Source organism: Corvus kubaryi, unplaced genomic scaffold (genome assembly GCF_017639235.1).
Source record: "Corvus kubaryi isolate FWS band 111438036 unplaced genomic scaffold, C.kubaryi_AGA036_p1.0 37354, whole genome shotgun sequence".
Taxonomy (NCBI): domain Eukaryota; kingdom Metazoa; phylum Chordata; class Aves; order Passeriformes; family Corvidae; genus Corvus; species Corvus kubaryi.
In genome coordinates, this window is record NW_024581116.1 from 1219148 (window position 1) to 1238569 (window position 19422).

A 19422-nucleotide genomic window follows, 5' to 3' on the forward strand; every position below is an offset into this window, starting at 1 on the left:
GAAGAGGGGAGATTTAAGTTAGATGATAGGAAAAAAGTCTTCCCTGTGAGGGTGGGGAGGCCCTGGCACAGGTTGCCCAGAGAAGCTGTGGCTGCCCCTGGATCCCTGGAAGTGTCCAAGGCCAGGCTGGATGGGGCTTGGAGCAACCTGGGATAGTGGAAGGTGTCCCTGCCCATGGCAGGGGGTGGAATGGGATGAGCTTCAAGATCTCCTCCAACCCAAACCATTCTGTGATTGCATGAGGAGACATCCAAGTTTTATGCACTGAGTAACCTCTGTGAACAATCCTAAAGATCTATTTTTAATGTAATGGGAAAATGCCATTAACTGCATGACATGAACAGGTTGCAGCTACTTGGAATTTTCCTTCCCACAACGCAGAATCACAAAAAACTCTCATGATCTTGAATTCAGCTGCTTTTTCCTTCTGGCTCCTGCTCTTACACACTCAGGAGAACTTCACACAAGATTTCATGCTGCCTCTTGTTGAAGCAATGATAATATTCCTCAATTCATCCACCAGCTCTTCACCTTCTCGCTGAGCCTCTCCTGCACTGCTATGAGCCAAACCACATTATCCAGAGGCTGAAATCAGACACGAGCTGTTCTTTTTAAACCATCTCCTCTGAGATCAGTCATTATTACACCCCTTGCTACCCTCCCAGGAAATATTTAGCCAACTTATCTCATTGCAACGCCCACTCTCCCCTCTCAGTGCTTGCCCCCTTCCAGGATTTTTCTTCAAATCGTGCTGTACATCTCAGAGCTGGAATCACAACCTGCTGCAGAGAAATCTGTGGGGTCCAATTCTCCCCAGAGCCTGTGGGGAGTCACTCCAGCTGGTAAAAGATGAGAAAAAGGAGAGAAACCACAGCTAATGACTCATCTCAGAGAGGAACTTTGCTGCTGAAGCTGTTCCTGGTGTAAAAATCAGCCCTGTTCATCAGCATGAGCATCCCATGTGGGACATGGGATTTGATCTGAGGGGGATCCTGCTTTCCTTGGGATTCCCTCCTCTTCACAGGTGCTCAGCTCTCTGTGCACTGGCTGTAGAGAGCACAGGCATTTTTAAAATGCAGTTTTACCTTCCAGAAAGGTGTCGCTGCCCATGGCAGGGGGTTGGAACTAGAGGAGCTTTAAGGTCCTTTTCAACCCAAACCATCCCAGGATCCTATGATTCTATAAAATCCTTCTCCCTAAAACACCCTGTGACTGAGAAGTAAATAACACATTCACACTAAAAATTCTGACACACAAGAGTATTTTCTCTATACATAGTCCCAAAGTCCAATACACACAAAAGGTAATTACCCAATAAAAATATCTTTGAATCCAACTTTCAACACTGACACCACACTGGAGCTGGAAAACTGACTCTGGAATATTCAGTACCTTGCTTCGCTTAAAAATAAGAGTATCCATAACTCATCTATGGAAAGGTTTTTGTTGCACAGCTTTTTCTCTCTCTGCAAGGGGCAGAACCTCACCCCACTGGTTTCAGTTCTTCAGGGTAATTTACTATGTGTAAATCTCACGTAATCCCTATTCCACAGAGGAATCTGCATGAAAACAAAACAAACAAACAAGAAAAAAGCCCCAAATAAAACAGCTGTAATTGTCCCACTCTTAGTACTTGCAGGAAAACAGTTTCAAGCCCTCAGAATTCACAGCATCACAGAATGGTTTGGGTTGAAAGGGACCTTGAAAATCATCCAGATCCAACCCCCTGACACAAACAGGGAACCTCCCACTAGAAGATCCTTATGTGGGAATCTCCCTAACAAAAACAGCAAGGAGACACCAAGCAAAGCAAAATTAAAAAAACAAAAACACTAAAGAAAATTTTGCCGAGCTCCAAAACCCCTCACAGGACTAAAGAATCCATCATGGGATATTAAACACACACCACCTCCTGCTCAGGAACTTTTAAAGCCACAAATTCTGGATGATGGCACAAAAATCTGGAGGAAAATCAGGATGTACCTGCCTGGATCCAACACCTTTTCCTGGGCCAGCTGTGCTCTTTTCTGTTCACCATCAGAAAGAAGATAATGAGCTGCACGGTGCTTTGGCCTGAGATCTCTGAAGGTACTTTCCTATACTGCCAGAAAGGCTTTCAAGCATTGTGAACTGTTTTCAGTAACTGGTAGAGTACAAAAAAAAAAAAAAAAGGTATTTTATGCTTAAATCAGAACTACTTTAAAAACACCAAACATTGCTGCTGCTTTGTGGTTCCTTCAATTCCAGCAGTTATTACGGATCACAGGGAGCTGTGCACAAAAGCTGGTTATCCCTCTCATCCTGAACCGTTCAGGACATGGAGTTACTTCTTTAATTCACCAAAGGCACGATGGAACAACTGCAGGACACCCCAGGAAGGGCCCCCATCAAAGGCAGAGCAGAGCCGGGTCAGGAAGGACGGCGGAGCAAACAGCCTCATTTAGATAATCCCACTGGTTTGACCCAAAGAAAGACAACTTTATCAGGTAACAGAACTCCTGTAGGGGGGAAAAAAGAGCGTGAGATCATAAACTGACAAAAGCTGACTCTGCTGACTGAATCCAGGGGTTTCAGATGGATCCGACACTTCGCTGCTGTGGCTGAATGGGAAAGTGCATGGGGGAAAGTAACGGCTACACCACAGAACTGGGTAAACAGCCTCATTTAAAGCAGGAATTCCTTTTTCTAATTCTATTCCTACGGTTAGGAAGTGTAATAAATATCCTTTAATGGACAAATAATTTCAGTGTTATTGCTGGAATCATTGGGCAAAGGATGAGAGCAAATTTTATGCCTGGGATGGTGAATTTTCTTGGTCATTCCCTGCTCCTGTGAAGAAGCTTTTCTGAAATCCAGTAACAGCACTTTCAGTAAAACCAGTTTTAGTTTGTGAGGCTTTTAAGTTGCATTTCTATTACAAACCTTGTCTTTTATTAAAAAGCCAAAGGTACCCAAGCTCCAAAACTCGAAACTTTCTGAGGTAACCCCAGCAGATGATGCTTGAAGGGCAGGGAGAGTCAGCCGGGGACAGGTATCAACTTTCTTAGGCGATCCAAGAAAATCAGCGTGGATCAAAGGAAACTCTGAAACCTGAACTACCTGACAGGAGGTTGTGGACAGGTGGGGGTTGGTTTCTTCTCCCACGTAACAAGTGGCAGGACAAAAGGAAATGGCCTCAAGGTGCACCAGGGGAGGTTCAGGCTGAACATCAGGAAGAATTTCTTCCCTAAAGGGATGGTCAGGCATTTTAATGGGCTGCCCAAGGAGGTGGTGCAGTCCCTATCCCTGGAGGTGTCCAAGGAAGGACTGGACGTGGCACTCAGTGCTCTGGACTGGGTGACAAGGTGGGGATTGGTCACAGCTTGGACTTGATGGTCTTGAAGGTCTTTTCCAACCTAAATGATTCCATTACCCAAGAATTCTATGAAAAGTTGAACACACTCCCACAGAAGGAAACTGGGTAAAGAGCAGAAAACAGATGAGAGGCAATGCCAAGAGAGGATGGGACACTCCTCACCTCAAAGCTCTTGACAGATACCGGAGAGTCCCACCTGCCTCACAAACATGAACACAAACTTGCACTTAGAGTTAACACAGATTTAGTGTCCTACTGAAAGCTTTCCTCTTGGAAAAGGGACTGGAAGAGAAATAAGTATCTTTAAAGGTGTCTGATCGGTAAAAATCTCCAGTTTTATGATGGCAAAATTGCTCCTAAGAATGCAGACTTCTATTCTGAGTGACTAACAGATGTTCTCACTGAGGGTTTAGGACAGGAAGAATACAAATGCACTGATAATGGCAGCCTAATGAAGCTTAGTCCTCAGTTAATTCATACAACTAATTAACACTATAGCCAGTGGAAAGTGGGAGCAAGACAAGGACCCTTTCGCTGACCGTAAGGAACAGTGCTAGGCAAAATATCCAGTCTAAAGACCATGGAATCATGGAATGGTTTGGGTTGGAAGGGAAATTACAAATCATAACTATGTGCATTTTCATTCCTAATTAGGGCTGTGGTCTTTTATGAGCCCCCACAGCAGCACACAAGGAGCCAGCACTGGGTTCCAACCAGGCACAATTCCTCGATCCCAGCCTGGCCCTTCAAGCAGTCAGGACCTCAAAGAGCTTTCTGTTCCAGATAATCCCACTGGTATTCCATGTGGGAATCGGCTCTAAATAGCGATTTTTCAATGAGTACATCCTCATTCATCAATTCCTACTTAAAATTCTTCAGCAGAATTATTCCAAAATAAATATTCAAAAATAAAAGTGTGATTTCCTCACTATTTCCCCCAAAACACAGCTTCAGGATGGCAGAAGGAATTCATTCGAAGTAAATGAAGATGTGACCTTCCCAGTGTCTCAGACACCTTTGTTAGGAGTGCTGCTTCACAAATAAATCCCCTAATCCCCTGAAAAAAAGGGGGAAATAATCCAGTCCCAGGCAAAGAAGTTGCCAAAGTCACCAGAAATTCAACTTAACCCCTGAATTCAAACTCCCTGCTGCAGTTACTCAGCTTCTGACAACTGCAGGAAATTGGAAAAATTGTCATTTTTTCCCTCTGAGAACACACCTAAATATCAACAAGAAAAATAAAAGAGCTAGAACTAATTTCCCCTCGCTGCTAAAAAATTGGTCACTTCCCAGGAATGGCAAAGAGCCGGTGCCCGGTGAAAGGAGCAGCAGGGAATTACAGGGAGATCTGTGCGCTCAAACAGAAAATTCAGTGGTTCGTTGCAGGCAGAGCTTGATCACAACCAAGAAAAATAATGAGAGCCTATAACGAAGCTCTAATTGTGCAACAAGCCATACCAGGGGGAAAAGAAACAGCAAAACCCCAAATGTTTTGATAAATGGGATTATTAAACTCCAGAGCAGTAAAACAAAGACTAAGAACGAAAATGGTAATAAAGCATCATTAAAGGTGCTGTTTTGAAGCACTGCTGAAGCACAGGTAAATGTCAGGTTACCCAGGCAGAGTTTTAGTACTCAAGAGCAGTGTTTAATCTGATTTTTTGCTCTCCTGAATTTCTGGATGGAAGATATTCCCCTTACTTAGGGACAATTTTTCTTTTCCTATGAGGATATGTGGGGTTTTTCAGCACTTTCTGAGACATGGGGCACTATGAGAAAGGACCAAGCACTAAGACCAACCCTACAGGGGTCATTTGTCCCTTGTGTTCACTGCCTAACAAACAGATTTTAAACTGGGCTTTGCATCCCCATCAGAGAAGCCACACTAATTTTACAGCAAGCCAAGGAAATGCTGGAGAATATCTGAATTTAGGGATGCCAAGATTTTCCCACAATAAAACCAAGGCAGATCAACCATTAATTTTTTGCAAAATTATAAATGACACCTGAAGTCCTGGCTGGCTTCACCTACTGAGGGATGATTAAGCTGCAAATCTACAATTACTTCTAATCTTAAATAACTGATAGGATTTGAACTTCCAACATACAGTAGCTCCGATGTGATATTACTGGGAGCTTTTTGAAGCCAATCAATAACTATTAAAGCTGGATCCCATCAGCTACCACCAGGTACTAGCCACTTTCTCAATATTTCAAGGATTCAGTTATTCTTAGCTACAGTTAAAGTAGTAAAATGAAGTGGTCTCATACTGACACTGCGATAAATACGAGATTAAATATAGAACAAATTTATTACTCCCCGAAGTCCTACTGAGTGTCCTGATTTTTTTCTTTTTTTTCTCTATCCACAACAATCTGGTTTACTTTGATGTTTTATTATCCCAGATCTAAAGCTCACGATTGAAAAGCAAAGCCTGTGCTGGTTCAAAGAACCCAACCCCAGCCACGCCGGGGGAAGGGAACAAATTCCAAAGGGAAGGTGCGGATGGCGGAGCCGGCCCTGTGACAGCCGTCATGCCCCACTTAGAGCAAGTGGCACTCACAGGCGAGTGATTTGTGACACTGAGTGTGTGTGACATGGCACAGCACCCCTGGAGTGCCTTGGGCTGCCAGAGGATCGTGCCTGCAGGAGCTGACTTTTCCTAATACCCCGTGCTTTGAAGAAAGCGGAATAATCAGCCCATTTTTAAAGCACTGGTTTGAAGGGCTCCGAGGAGTTTTAAAGGAAAGCAGTTAATTACTTGGCTCACTTTAAAAATAAATTAACCCACAAATTAGAGTTGGGATGGGTCTGGGCTATGATGGGTGACCCCAGAAGTGCACGTTTTTGGCTCGCTGCACATTTGAGCTCCCAAGGATGATCCCAGTTTAACCCCGCTGGGTCTCCCTGCAGAGCAAAGCACTCTGGAAAACTGCAGGAGCAACAAACCACGTCCTCCTCCACCAGCATCTGAGCAGGATGAGTCCACAAGGACACGAGTGTTTGGGACTCAGCTGAATTCCCTGGAAGTGTTCAAACCCAGGCTGGATGGGGCTTGGAGCAACCTGGGATAGTGGAAGGTGTCACTGCCCATGGCAGGAGATTGGAACTGGATGAGCTTTAAGGTCCCTTCCAACCCAAAGCACTCTGTCATTCCATGATTTGCGACATGTCTTGGCATTTCTCCGTTCTCTTCACCTGGGATTCACCCCTAAGCATCAATTCTAAAGTGGCCCCCTGAATGTAACTCTCCCAAAGGTGATAAAGACAATCTAATCCAATGAAGAGATCTGGGCTCCACTCCTGGTGCACACACAGGAGTCATAAAATAAATTTAGTCCCAAACAGGTAAACTTGATGGCCATGTCCAAAAGCTAGAAGTGGATTTTGCTGGAGACTCTGATAGGCCGGATACACCTTCATTAGTTTGGAAAAACAAGCCCATACTCTCATAAGAAAATAAAAATTAACCTAAGTAAAGGGAATATTTTCCTTGTGATGTGTTGCATCCTTCCGGGCTCTCCTTGTCTAATAGGCTGTTTCCTTCAAGGCTCAACCACCACAGGGGATCATCCCTGGGACCTACAAGCCCTCACCTCCAGCAGCACCACCAGAACCATTCCCAGCTGGCATCCTGGAGGCAACCACCCTCTCCCAAAAGCCAAGAAAGCTTAACATGACACAAACAGCCACGCTATGCCAGCCCATCTCAGGGCCAGAGGACAAACCCTGCCACTATCAAGCTCTCAAGAGGAGATGTGGCCCCTGAGGATGAGTTCTGGGCAAATGAGATGAAGAGGGCTCTATCCTTCATCAGCACACATGGCTGGATTTTGAGATGGAACCACAAAAGAGGAAACGTGTCCTTGTCCATGGCAAGGGGTTGGAACGAGATGATCTTTAAGGTCCCTTCCAGCCCAAACCGTTCTGAGATTCTCTGAAGGGCTCTGGTATCATCCCAAAGAAAGCTGCATCACATTGGGGGCTGGAGCCTTTCCCGGCGTCAGTGGCACGATGCATTTACGTCAGCGTGTGACAACGGGCCTGGAGTGACAAGGACTAAGGTGAGATTAAGCATTCAGGAGCAAAGCATGTCCTTCACTAGGACAAGGGCGCCGAAGCCTTATCGCGCTGCCTTTCGGCACAGCCACGTGCCCAGGCACAGCCTCAACCTCCAGCTCCGGCTCCGGGTCGGATGCACATGACTTGGCAAGGCACTGCTGCAGCTTTTCCCAAGGAAACCGTTCCTTCCCCAGCCCAGCCGTAACGAACGCTGGGAATAAAGCCCCGAGACAACCTCCCGCTGCATCGCCGACGTGTCGGCGTGACAGACTCTGTGTGGTGACTTCACACCCCAACGTGAGCGCCTTCCCTGCATTCCTGAGTCTTCCACGAGGGAGGAACTGATGGATTTCTGCAGCTGGCGGTGCTCGGAGAGTCGTCGGTGCATACTGTTCCAAATTATTTCCATTTCTAATTAATATTCATAAACGAGCCACAATACTGCGCCTTCCATCAGCCGTCACACACCACCCACGCTAGATGAAAGGACAACTACACGAGATAAGCAGTTTATTGGATCAAATGTCCCCTTTAGACGAGGAGACAGCTACTGCAACAGCCTCCAACTGATAGCATCCCATCACATGGAGGGAGTATCAGCAAATCTCCCTCTTAAAACCCCGAGATTCAGCACACGGAATGCACAGCACAATTATTATGTTAATTTAGCTGCATTTTGCTGCCTGCTTGAGGCTTGAGCTGGAAGGAGGAACTTCGGTTTGAAGAGCTGCCACTGAAAATGGCTACTTCAAAAAACTCAGACACCCAATTATACCATCAGCGTTTCGAGTTTAATCCCCTGGTGTCCCTGTTGTCAGCACTGCCGCCTCACCTGGCTGGTTTTGGGCAGGGACTCTGTCCTTCAGCTTCTGCCTCTACCTGCCATCTACATCTTGCTCCAGCAGGATCCTGAAGGAGCTTTACCTGTCCTCCTCCCCAAAGTCAGTTTAGGTGGAGGATCTCATCTGCTTCCACAGAACATGGCCTGGGAACAACAGCTGTTGTCCACTTCTCCACTACCCCTGCACGGACAAGAAATTAATCAAAGAGACACCTGACATTCACATCAAGCCCATGTAGAATGACAGAAAGCACTGAGACTGTAACATCATATTCCCCCCTTTCCACTGATGGGAAACAAGTGTTTCCCAGCTTTAAACTGAAAGAGAGTAGGGTTAGATTGTGTATTAGGAATAAATTAGGGTGGTGAGGCCCTGGCACAGGTTGCCCAGAGAAGCTGTGGCTGCCCCTGGATCCCTGGAAGTGTCTAAGGCCAGGCTGGATGGGGCTTGGAGCAGCCTGGGATAGTGGAAGGTGTCCCTGCCCATGGCAGGGGGTGGGATGAGATGATCCTTAGGATCCCTTCCAACCCAAACCATCCCAGGACTGTATGATTAAAAGGAGCAGGGGAAGGTACATTGCCCACCTCTCTCCAGAGCTGTTCTGCTGCTCATCCACGAGGGACCCAAACAGCCTGCCCAAGAAAAAGCATATTTACACCCATTGCCAGAGAGGGAAAGTATAAATATTTCCAAAGCTTTATGAAGGCTGGTACTTACAGTCATGCTTTGAAAGGGAAAGAATAAAGCAAAATATTCAATTAGAAAAAATTACTGTAATTGCAGGTTCTATTTTATCCCTCCATTAAAGCAATAATGTGCCTCGAAATATTGCTGAGCTGGGATACAGAGCTTAGTGCTACTTAACATATTAATATACATCCAGGGGGGTTAATTTAATTTCTATCTGCATGAGGGTCTTCTCTCCTCCCTGGCCCCTATGGTCTCCCCTTACACTTCCAGCTGGATATCCATGCATGCTTCTCCCCCATTCCAAGGGATGGGCATGCAATGCTGAGGCTGCACATAAATTCTGACATATGCCACACACCTCTGGAGCCAGAGGACATCCATGCACAGCTCCACACACACAGATTCCCAGTTTAAACCATGTTTGCCTGCCCCTCAAAGCTCTGATGTCTGAGTATTTGATTTTCTGTTGGACGAAAACGTCCAATTCCTGCTTTCTGAACATCAAACAAAATCCTCTTGGAAATGTAAAATCATCCCATTTTGCTCTAATAGCACATAAATCCCATGGGAAGGGATTTGCTGTTGAAAGTCACTGAGCAAGGAACTGCTGAGGCTGAAGAAGGGGCTTTTCCTCCCAGCCCTGGCTCTCTCCATGCCTTCTCCACACTACAGTGCCATGAGCTGCAGTTTTCCCAATATAACCTCGCTCTTCCCTGTGACAGAAGATAAGTGAATCTTATTTTAGGGAGCCCTTCATCCTTTTAATTAAACAAATTAATATCACTTCTCTGTATCTCATAGCCTCCATTATCTTTTGTGAACTCCTACAATTCTGTTGTAAAGATATATTGAAAAAGTGCTAATTGAGATAATCTCTGGAATTCAAGAGTTGCTGTATTTTTAGCCATGTTTTAAAACTATTTTCCTTTTGTTTCTGGAATGCCTCCCATCCTTCCTCCCATGCCAGACTGTTTACATTATTTAAATGCCTTCTGCTTATACCACTCTACAATTTTTACTTCAACAACATCGGCCTCCGTTGCTCTTTTTTCCCTCGCTTAGACATAACTGGGATGAATTCCAATCCCAAACTCAAAACCACTCCTGGTGCTTTACTGCTGTCTTCTGTGTTTGGTAGATCAGGGAATGTATTCCTGCCAGTCCTGTCATCCAGGGCTGCCTGTGTGGGGGATCCAAGTATGGGGAGTTAAACTGATCTTTTTTAACATGAGAAAATGGGAGAATTGTGATTTTCCCAGAGACTGGAACTCTTTAAACTCACAGGGACACTTGACATGTCCCTGCTTTAGGAGATTATCCTGAGCCACCCCACTGAAAGGAGCTCATCTCTCCTGGATTTTTTGTGCAGAGTTGTGAAGTCCGGTGTCCATCAGAGAAGCAAAACATGATCCTGCTCCCTTCCCCTACAGAAAACCCCATGGAGCCCCCTGAGCTGAGGGAGGTTCTGGCAGCTGGACATGATCCTCCCTCACTCGGGTTTGGGTTCTTCCCACAGGTTTAATTAGGAAAGTGATAAAGGCAGCTCCAGCTGCCAGAGCCTTTTGCATCGTGGCTCCTGAGGAGTTTTTAATAAGAGCTCTGCCAAAGTGGTGGGGGTTTTATGGGAAACTTCTCCCACATCAAGCAGACCTGTGAAGGTAGAAAAGGTGATGTAGCTCAGCAGCTGACAGAGATTTCAGCCCTCTGCAGTGTCCATTTAAACCTGTTCACAACAGGCTTAGTTTTCCTAGTGCCCATTCACAGACCATCTACAGAGCACTGAGGCAGCATTTAGGATAGATTCCTGTCTTAGTCCTACTTCCCACGGGGTTTTGGGACAGGGAGAAGATGTCTATTCCCTCAACTCATCCTCTACAAAGGGGGGTACTTAAAGGGAGTGTATAAAAAAGAGGGAGAGTGACTTTTTACATGGACAGATAGTGTTTGGACAAACAGGACAGGTTTTAAACCAAGAGGAGAGATTTAGGTTAGGTATTGGGAAGAAATTCTTCCCTGTGAGGGTGGGGAGGATCTGGCACAGGGTGCCCAGAGAAGCTGTGGCTGCCCCTGGATCCCTGGAAGTGTCCAAGGCCAGGTTAGACAGGGCTTGGATCAACCTGGGCTAGTGGAAGGTGTCCCTGCCCATGGCAGGGGCTGGAATGGGATGGCCTTTAATGTCCCTTCCAACCCAAACCATTCTGTGATGTGATTCAGTTCTATGATAATACAGGTATATTTCTTCAGGATGCCAAAATCCTGCTGCAGGAAAACCAACTCAGAGCGGAGCAGAGGAAGAGGAGGTCACAGTAAAGGCTCTGGGCTTGAAGGCAGAAGGTTTCAACAAAGCTGCCAATTCTGCAAAAGATCTTCTGTGCAGCTGAAGTCACTTAAGGACAGACTGTGAATATTTCATAGGCGAACCTGAGCTCTCACAGATTTCCAAAGAAAGGAGACGTGAGGAGCAGCACAGTCTTCAGGTCCCATTATAGTTTTGGGGACACATTTGAGATGGCCTTTCGCTCTATTTTTTTGTTGCGTGTCCAAGATTTGATTTTGTTTGTGGTTCAAGACATGGAAGTAAGGAATAAAACACCCATTTATACTGAAATAACAGAAGTCCATCGGTGAAATGCATCCAGGGATGGACAAATAGCAACTCCTGAGACTCCTCCACTGTAAACATGGTTCCTCTGCTACAGCAGTTCCATATAACCAAACACAGGCTGAAACTGGAATACAGGGTGGTAGGAAATGTGAATCCCAAGTGGAGAGAGTGGCAAAAAAATATAGAAGTAAAAATCCATCCATGGAGAGATGCGACGGGCTGCTCCCGGGACACAGCCAAATGCTCAGTCCCACAATCCAGAAGATTTTGGGAGCATCCTTGACACTGCAGCCCAAGGATATGGGATGTGCCTAATGTTCTGCCCGGCAAATATCAAGCAGTTCTGCTCCACAGAGCTAAAAACGCAAGGTGTTCCTCCCTCCATCAGACTGCTGCTAGGTTAGAGGATTTTCTAAAGATCCTCCTCCCCTGGAAAGATCTTTCCCCATTTTCTTGGGATCCTGTTTGGAAAAGCATCTCAGTGCCCTAAAGCATCACAGTAGACTTGGCTGTCATTCTGAATCCCAGCACATCAGAAGAAGGTGGGTCAATGAAGTGACAATATTTGGCACGTGTTCTTTGCTTACGCCTTTAATTACAATTTAATTTTCTCTCTAGCAAAGCCTTACTCCGACTCACAATTCCTCCTGCCTAAAAGCTTCCAGGTGTTAAAACACTGCCTTGTACTACTGCTGATTTTCACTACAGTCAGGTGCTAAAAATCAAGTCAGGATTCAAGGGAAATAAAGCAAAATGAGTAGAGAGTGAAGCTGTGTGACGGATCCAGACTTCTCCACAGGCTCACCTTCGTTCCCCAAGCAAAATTACACGTTTGACGTCCCATTTCTGCTCCTTGCAGTCTCAAGGCAGCACAAGCAGCTCTCCTCCAAAGAGATGCTTTATCACCATCACTTCTCCCTCCATCCTTTTCATTAAAAGAAATGCTCCCTGAATAACCTACATTTGTTCGGAGAGGAGAACCACTGCAAGGAATAAAGCTGGCTCAGTGCAGCTGAGAGCGAAATGGAAGTGTCTGGAAAGGTGGAAAATACAGAGCCTGGAATTTTAATACACAAAAAATGGTGAGCCATCTTTCCTCCTTCCCTTGGCACCCTGCCTGCCCTCCACCAGGAAAGGCACTGCCAGGTTGCCACTGGCATTAGAGATAAAGCCATAGGGAGAGTGGGAAAAAACCCAAACCAGCTGTTTTTCCTGGAGTTCAGCTTGAACAACTGAAAAGGGATGTTGTGGTCTAAGACCACATGGGTGGGAACATTTAGAAAAGCAGCCTGCAACCCAACTTCAAGCAGTTGGGATCCCTTTCAGTTTTTGGACTCCTGGAGATGCTGTCCCAAGAATACCTTGCAATGGTGTCTTCACCCTGAAAGCCATGGAAACTCTCTGCTGGTTCCAGTAAGAACTAAGTCAGGTCACCCAAGTAGTTCTGCTTCCCTTTCCTCCTCCCCAAAAACCAGGGCAGGGGGGTGATGAGCTGCTGTCACTGCCTGGCCACAGGACACCACATGGCTCTTTCTCAACAGCTCCAAGAGCAAACTGAACTCCAGTTTCTCCTCCAAATCCCACTCTCCCACCTGCCCAAGCCATGCTGTCTCTGCAGAAACGCCGGGTCGAATGGGAAGGGGAGTTCCCAGCAGGTCAGGGCAGGACATCGTTTCTCCCAAGGAAAGCTTTGGAGAAATCTCTGCCCTCCCAAGGCTGGCCCAGCAGATCCGCTCCAACATCTGTGGTTGGACCCCCTCTAGTGGGAACCACTCAACAAGACACGGAGCATCACCACCACGTGCCACCCATGGAGACCCCACTCAAAGGATAAAGCCCTTTTTCCCTCGTTATTATGATTACTAATATTATTTCCACTCTCTCACAACCTACTTGCTCTGTAGATGTCGTTGGACCTCTACACCCACAGCCCAGCACTTCCTTATGGAGATCCTGTAGAAATGGGGGTGGAATGGGTAAGGTTTTTTGGAAGGGAGAACAACCTCACTGGAAAAAAAATATAAAAAGTTATACCCCAGACCTGCTCTTGTAGGGAGAACATATTTATCATCTATTCCAGAATGTCTTCCTTCTGCCAACTTGTCAAAAGCTGACAAAACCCCATACTATAAAAGCAAGCTGTTAAAACTTGGCTAAAAGGAAAAACTCAGCTGCCAGACAAGCTAACCAGAAAAAGCTGAAAAAAATAGTCCAGCGTGCCAGGGAAGGCAGTAAATTTACCGAAAGGCTCTACAGAGCTGAACATCCCAAACCAAGACAAGGAGGCAGCATTAGGTCAGCGGCTTCTTGTTCATCTGCTGTTTGACAAGCAGATGGCTCCCGCTTTGAGGGATTTGGGCAGGGAACCTCAGAGTCATAGCTGCCTGTATTTCTAAACTACCCAAAATAATGCGTCTCTAACTCACAAAGTTCATCCCAGACAAAGTATTTTAGGAGAGCCTGAACCCACTCAACACAAAGTCATTAAATGCCATATATTCCATTTAAACCCATTGATTCATCCTTCCACCTCCAAAGATGAACAGCTCACAGATTTGGTCTTTCCACTAATAAAAAAGATGCCAACTCTCTGCCTAAATGTTAGGAATTTCTCACCATGTACACACACAAGACAATTTTTAATGTCACAACAGTGACAAGGGTTGTTGTGTTTTGCTGGGGTTTCTTGTACAGAATGTTTTTCTCCTAGATCTGTATTTAAATCTGTCTTAATAACAAACCCCATAAACAGAGCACATTCATGTCCCAAAACTCACCGTCACTGACAGTTTAACAGACACAGAGAGACTTCCAGCTGGTCAGCATCCAGCTCAGCTCAGCTCCACATCCCGTTAATCCAATGGAATCCAATAATGTTTGCTTTAATAGCACGGCGCAACGCAAGGGATCGGACTTTCCACTCTAAACCCCGTATTCCAGGGCAGCATTCATGACCCAGTAACCCACTTCCAGCAGAGGTTATGGAAAGGTACATCAGACAGGGAAGTTCACTCCTGTCACTCATACAACCTGTGCAACTACTCGAGATACCAAAACGACTTCTCCCAAATTTACACGGCTGAACAGCTCCAGCAAAAGCAACAGCCCTGACTTCATCCTGTTTGCAGCAAAACCACAGCATCCCTCCTCAAGGAACAGCCCTTGGCAGCTTGCACTGCAGCACCTCTATAATGACCATAACGTGCCCCAACTGGCATCCTTCACTTTTTGGATAGTCTGGATGAACCGTTCAAGTCTTCAAGACAAGCTAAGATTTGAGAGGAAAGGTGAATATTGTAGATTTTTGAAGGTAAAAACCCCAGGAGCTGAGTTTTATTGGTGGGAATGGCATTGGAGATCAGACTACTCGAATCTGTTTGAGATCAGATTACTTCCAGCAAGAATTCAAAAGATATGTATATGCATACACACACGCATATGTTTTTACTATTTTTCCAACAGCCACTATAGACAGACAGTATTAACACATCCTTCAGATCCCAGCTGAACTAAAAAAAACCACAAAAACCCCAGGAATATCACTAAGCCCCCGCTCAACACTTGCACTGCCCCCTCAGCTCTCCTGCCTGGTCACGATCCACCCTCTGAATACGACACAAACAGCAGACAAAGCCCCCATCCAGACTGCTCCAAAACAAGCTCCTTCTCCCACAATCCTGACAAAATGAAGACACAGCCTTGCTAAAATAGGATCCCGATGTATATTTATATTTCTGCCATAAAATGCTATTTATTCACCATCTTATTGGCGAGTCTTCCCAGTATTTACGAGAAGAAGCCGCCATAGGAATTGTGTCAACCCTCAAAATCCAAACGCAGATTTACCTAACGTATTCAGGATGAGAATTCCTGTACTACTCCAACCTGCCCCCTCCAATTCTCCACAAATTCACTCCCAGCTGCTGAGCAACACCCACGACATCCCCTACGTAAGGTACGATCCCGATTACGCTCCATGCACCGGCAGCGCGGATCCATGATCCTGCAAGAAACCAGGCTCGGAGCATTAGGCACTGAACTTACACTGTCCTAGGTTTTCCTCCTCCATCCCCATGTCTAAACTTCTCCCCAGCAAGCAGCGACTGCGCCGCAGGCAAAGGCGGCCAAAGCAGCGCGCTCCAGTATTAGTCCCATCACCGCATCCGAGATTAATTTTAATGGTGCTGGCAGTAGCTGAAATGGGAATGCAAAAAGACACCCTCGTGGAGGCTGCTCCACAGATCCCAGGAAGTTAATTCTGGCTCTGCTCAGGTATTGGGAGTCGGCTCCCCGCTGTCCAGCATGCCTTAAAGAGCAGGAGCTGAGCGCTGGTGGGATTAGAGATCAACAGGAGAGAAAGCTCCCTGATTTCACCTAATGTGATCCGGGCTGCAGCTCTCCTTGTCAGTCCCCTTTGGCATTCCCAGCCCTGTACAACCTCAGAAGAAAATGTTTTCCTCTGCATTAGCATAGCAGGGAAAAGTCAGGGCAACTTGAGCTTTGCTTCTTCCTATTACCCAAAAATCAGCACCCCACATGCACCCCCTCTGTCCCAGCCACCATCACTTTGGCATCCCCCTCCCCACGTGCTCACTCGAGTGTGCCATGGCATGGGGTGTTTGTGCACAGCTAAAACACCATCATTTCTTCTGCCTGGCTCCAAGAAAGGAAAAATTCAACTTGCCAGAGGAGCATCTGCATTAAGAACTGCTTTTGCTGATGGGATCAGCAGTTGGGAGTACCAGGGGAAGCAGCAGAAAGGGTCGCGGGCCAATTCATCATCCTCGCACGCACCACCCGCAGACATCCCCCTCCCGCCACCCCCCAGCCCAAATCTCAGCTGTAAAAAACCCATAAAAATAGAATAAACCCCCAAGCAGAAGTTGAGAACAAATGTGTTTTGAACGCTGCACAAATGACATTGAAGATGCAGAAGAAATATGTATTTGCTGTTGCACTGCACGATTGCATGGGCTTATTTCCTACGTACACATCTCACGCACCCTTCCCACGCAGATCCCCTCCCCTCCACCCCCGCGGCTTCTTCAAAAAAAACTTGGGAAAATAAAAATCTTTGATCCCTAAGGATTATTTTAAAAGCTACAAATGCCAACCGACCCCCATGTGGAGCCTCTTCCCTACAGCCTGACCCATCCATGGGGTGGAAGGGGTGCATCCACTGCCCCGTGACACCACCCAGAGTCGTCCCTCTGCCCCCACCCCAAATCTCACACCCCTTCCACGCTACCAACCCGCGCCCCAACTTAGAGGATGCTGGGCCACACCGGGTCTTTACAGCTGTCCTTACACCACCTCTTTCCGTAAGCCCGACATCTCTGTGGCAGTGTTTGCATCCACAGGCTTTCATCCTGGAGAATCCCTCCCTGCCTCCTCCCACCTCTCTTTTTGGGGAGGATAACGTAATTTCCAGCTCGCGCTGGAGGATGCTTTTTTACTCCTGCCGAGCTCGAGGTCACTTCTCAGACCCGTCCTCCGGCCAGCGTCTCCTCCACCCCAGGACCTCTCCCTCTGGCAGGGAATGGTCCCTTATCCCTGACCTTCAGCCTCACACCGGCAGCCCCATCGCCGCCGTCCCCACCGAGGAGGTTTCTCCTTTCTCCAAAGCCACAGCCGAGGCATCACGCTGCGTTTTTCCATTCCCACCACCCGCTCCTTCGGTATGGGGGGAGTCAGCGAGCCGGCAGCTCCCGCTCCCGCTCCGCTGGCTGGGGAGAGGCTCTCGGGGATGGATGAGACCCTCACCCCCTCACCCCGACGGGATCCATGCCAGGACGTCAACCCTCTGGAAACAGCACGTCCCAGTGCTTGGCAGCCACAGGGCCATCCCCCCACAGACCCTCTCCGGAGCAGCCCCTGCATATTCCATGGGGTCTTTTCCTGGCTGCCCCCTGGCTCCAGGAGGGGGGCGCTGGGGTGAGTCCCCCCCAGGGTCACAGGACCTCCCTCTGCAGTGCAGCCACTGCGAGGGTCACCCCCAGCCCCGGGCCTGTCCTGAAGGGAAGAGCAGCTCCATGACCCCCTGCCCATCCTGCCCCATATCTGTGGAGCAGCAAGAGCCCACCCCATCCCTGAGCGGCACCATTTACATTCCCACAGAGCTAGAATCCATTCCATCCCACACCATGAGGGGCACAGAACCGTGTCCCCTCCAAGCTATGAGGTGACAGCAGCCCTATTCCCCTCTCCCCAGCCCCACACGCTCATTTGAGGGGGACATCTCTGCTCCCTTTGGGGCTCTTCTCAGTGAAGAAGGAGTGACCCCAAATCTCCACGTGGGGAGCACCATCCCGTGTCCTGCTTGGACCAACCAACCCCACTCCTCCCACCTCAGCCCCACAGACACATTTTGGGGTAACTTCTCTTCCTCTCAAATGTCCCCTCAGCACACAGAGGGCCTTGACACCTCCTCCACCGTGGGGAGCACTGGCAAAGGTCCACCCCAGATCATGAGGTGACAACGACCCCCACGTCCCCCACCTCAGCCCCCCAGGCTCATTTTGTGGGAATCTCTCCTCCCTCTGGGTCTCTCCTCACCCAAAGTTGGAGTAACCCCCAAATCTCCCCTTCTTCTCAATGTGGGGGGCACCACACTGACTATGACCACCTCAGACCACGAGGTGACACTGACCCCCATCAGTCCCACCTCACCCAGGGGACAGCGATCCACCTCAAGCCATGAAGTGACACTGCCCCACGTCTGCCTCAAACCACGAGGTAACAGCAATGGCCATCTGGTCCACCTCAGCTAGGGGACAGTGACTCACCTCAGCCCATCGAGGTGACACTGGCCCCCATCTGCCCCACCTTTTCCAGGGGACACTGACCCACCTCAAACCATGAGGTGACCCTGACCAACATTAAACCATGAGATGACACTGATCCACCTCAAACCAGGAGGTGACACTGATCCACGTCCACCTTGAACCATAAGGTGACACTGACCCACGTCCACCTTGAACCACGAGGTGACACTGACCCACGTCCGCCTTGTTCCACAAGCTGAGAGCTCCCCACCTCATCCAGGGCACAGTGACCCATTTCAAACCAGGAGGTGCCACTGACCCATGCACATCTTGGACCACGAGCTGACAGCGACCCACATCCACCTCAAACCAGGTGCTGACAACCACCCACACCTGCCCCTCCTCGGCCAGCGGACACTGACCACGCTGGACCACGGGGGACACTGACCCACGTCCACCTTGGACCACGAGGCGACACTGCCCCCGTCCCTCTCAAACCAGGAGGTGACACTGTCCCCCGTCCATCTCAAGCCAGGAGGTGACACTGCCCCACATCCCCCTTGGACCAGGGGATGATGCTGCCCCGCGTCCCCCTCGCACCGAGCGTTCGCAGCCGCCGCTCCCGCCCCTCCGCGGCCGCGGTCCCCGACCCAGCGCGCCGCCCGCCCGCCCCGCCGGGGGCCCGGCGGATTCCCCGGCCGCCCCTTACCTCCAGACCTGCCCCATCTGCAGCAGGTGGATGACGGACTGCCAGACCCAGACGGAGATCCTGCAGAGGCGCTGCGCCCCGGGGGTGACGGTGCCGCCGGCTCCTCCTACCCCGGCGGCGGGTCCCCCGCGCCGGCCCGCGGTCCCCCCCATCATGGGCGGCCCGCGGCTGCTGAGCCCCTGCACGGCGCCCAGCCCGCCGCCCGTGTAGTCCTGCACGAACCAGCGGAAGCTCAGGATCTGCACCAGCACCGAGGGCAGCAGCACGAAGGCCAGGGTGAGGCCGCACCACAAGTAGTCCCGCCGGCCGTAGTGGTGCAGCGCCAGCCACAGGTCCGTGCCCACGTCCCCCAGCAGCACCAGCAGCGCCAGCACGATCCACAGGCAGTCCAGCC

The 19422-nt window shown here is 48.6% G+C and overlaps 1 protein-coding gene across 1 annotated transcript in view; it reads right to left on the minus strand.

The window, feature by feature from the left end:
* XKR6 (XK related 6) overlaps window positions 1-19420 on the minus strand; it is a gene marked incomplete at its 5' end in the record, with an annotated part of 180162 nt that extends 160742 nt beyond the window's left edge. The window contains one exon of the mRNA XM_042032744.1: window positions 19029-19420. Coding sequence (XP_041888678.1) covers window positions 19029-19420 — 392 coding nt within the window. The remainder of the gene's footprint in view (window positions 1-19028) is intronic.
* Between the last annotated feature and the right edge of the window lie 2 nt (window positions 19421-19422).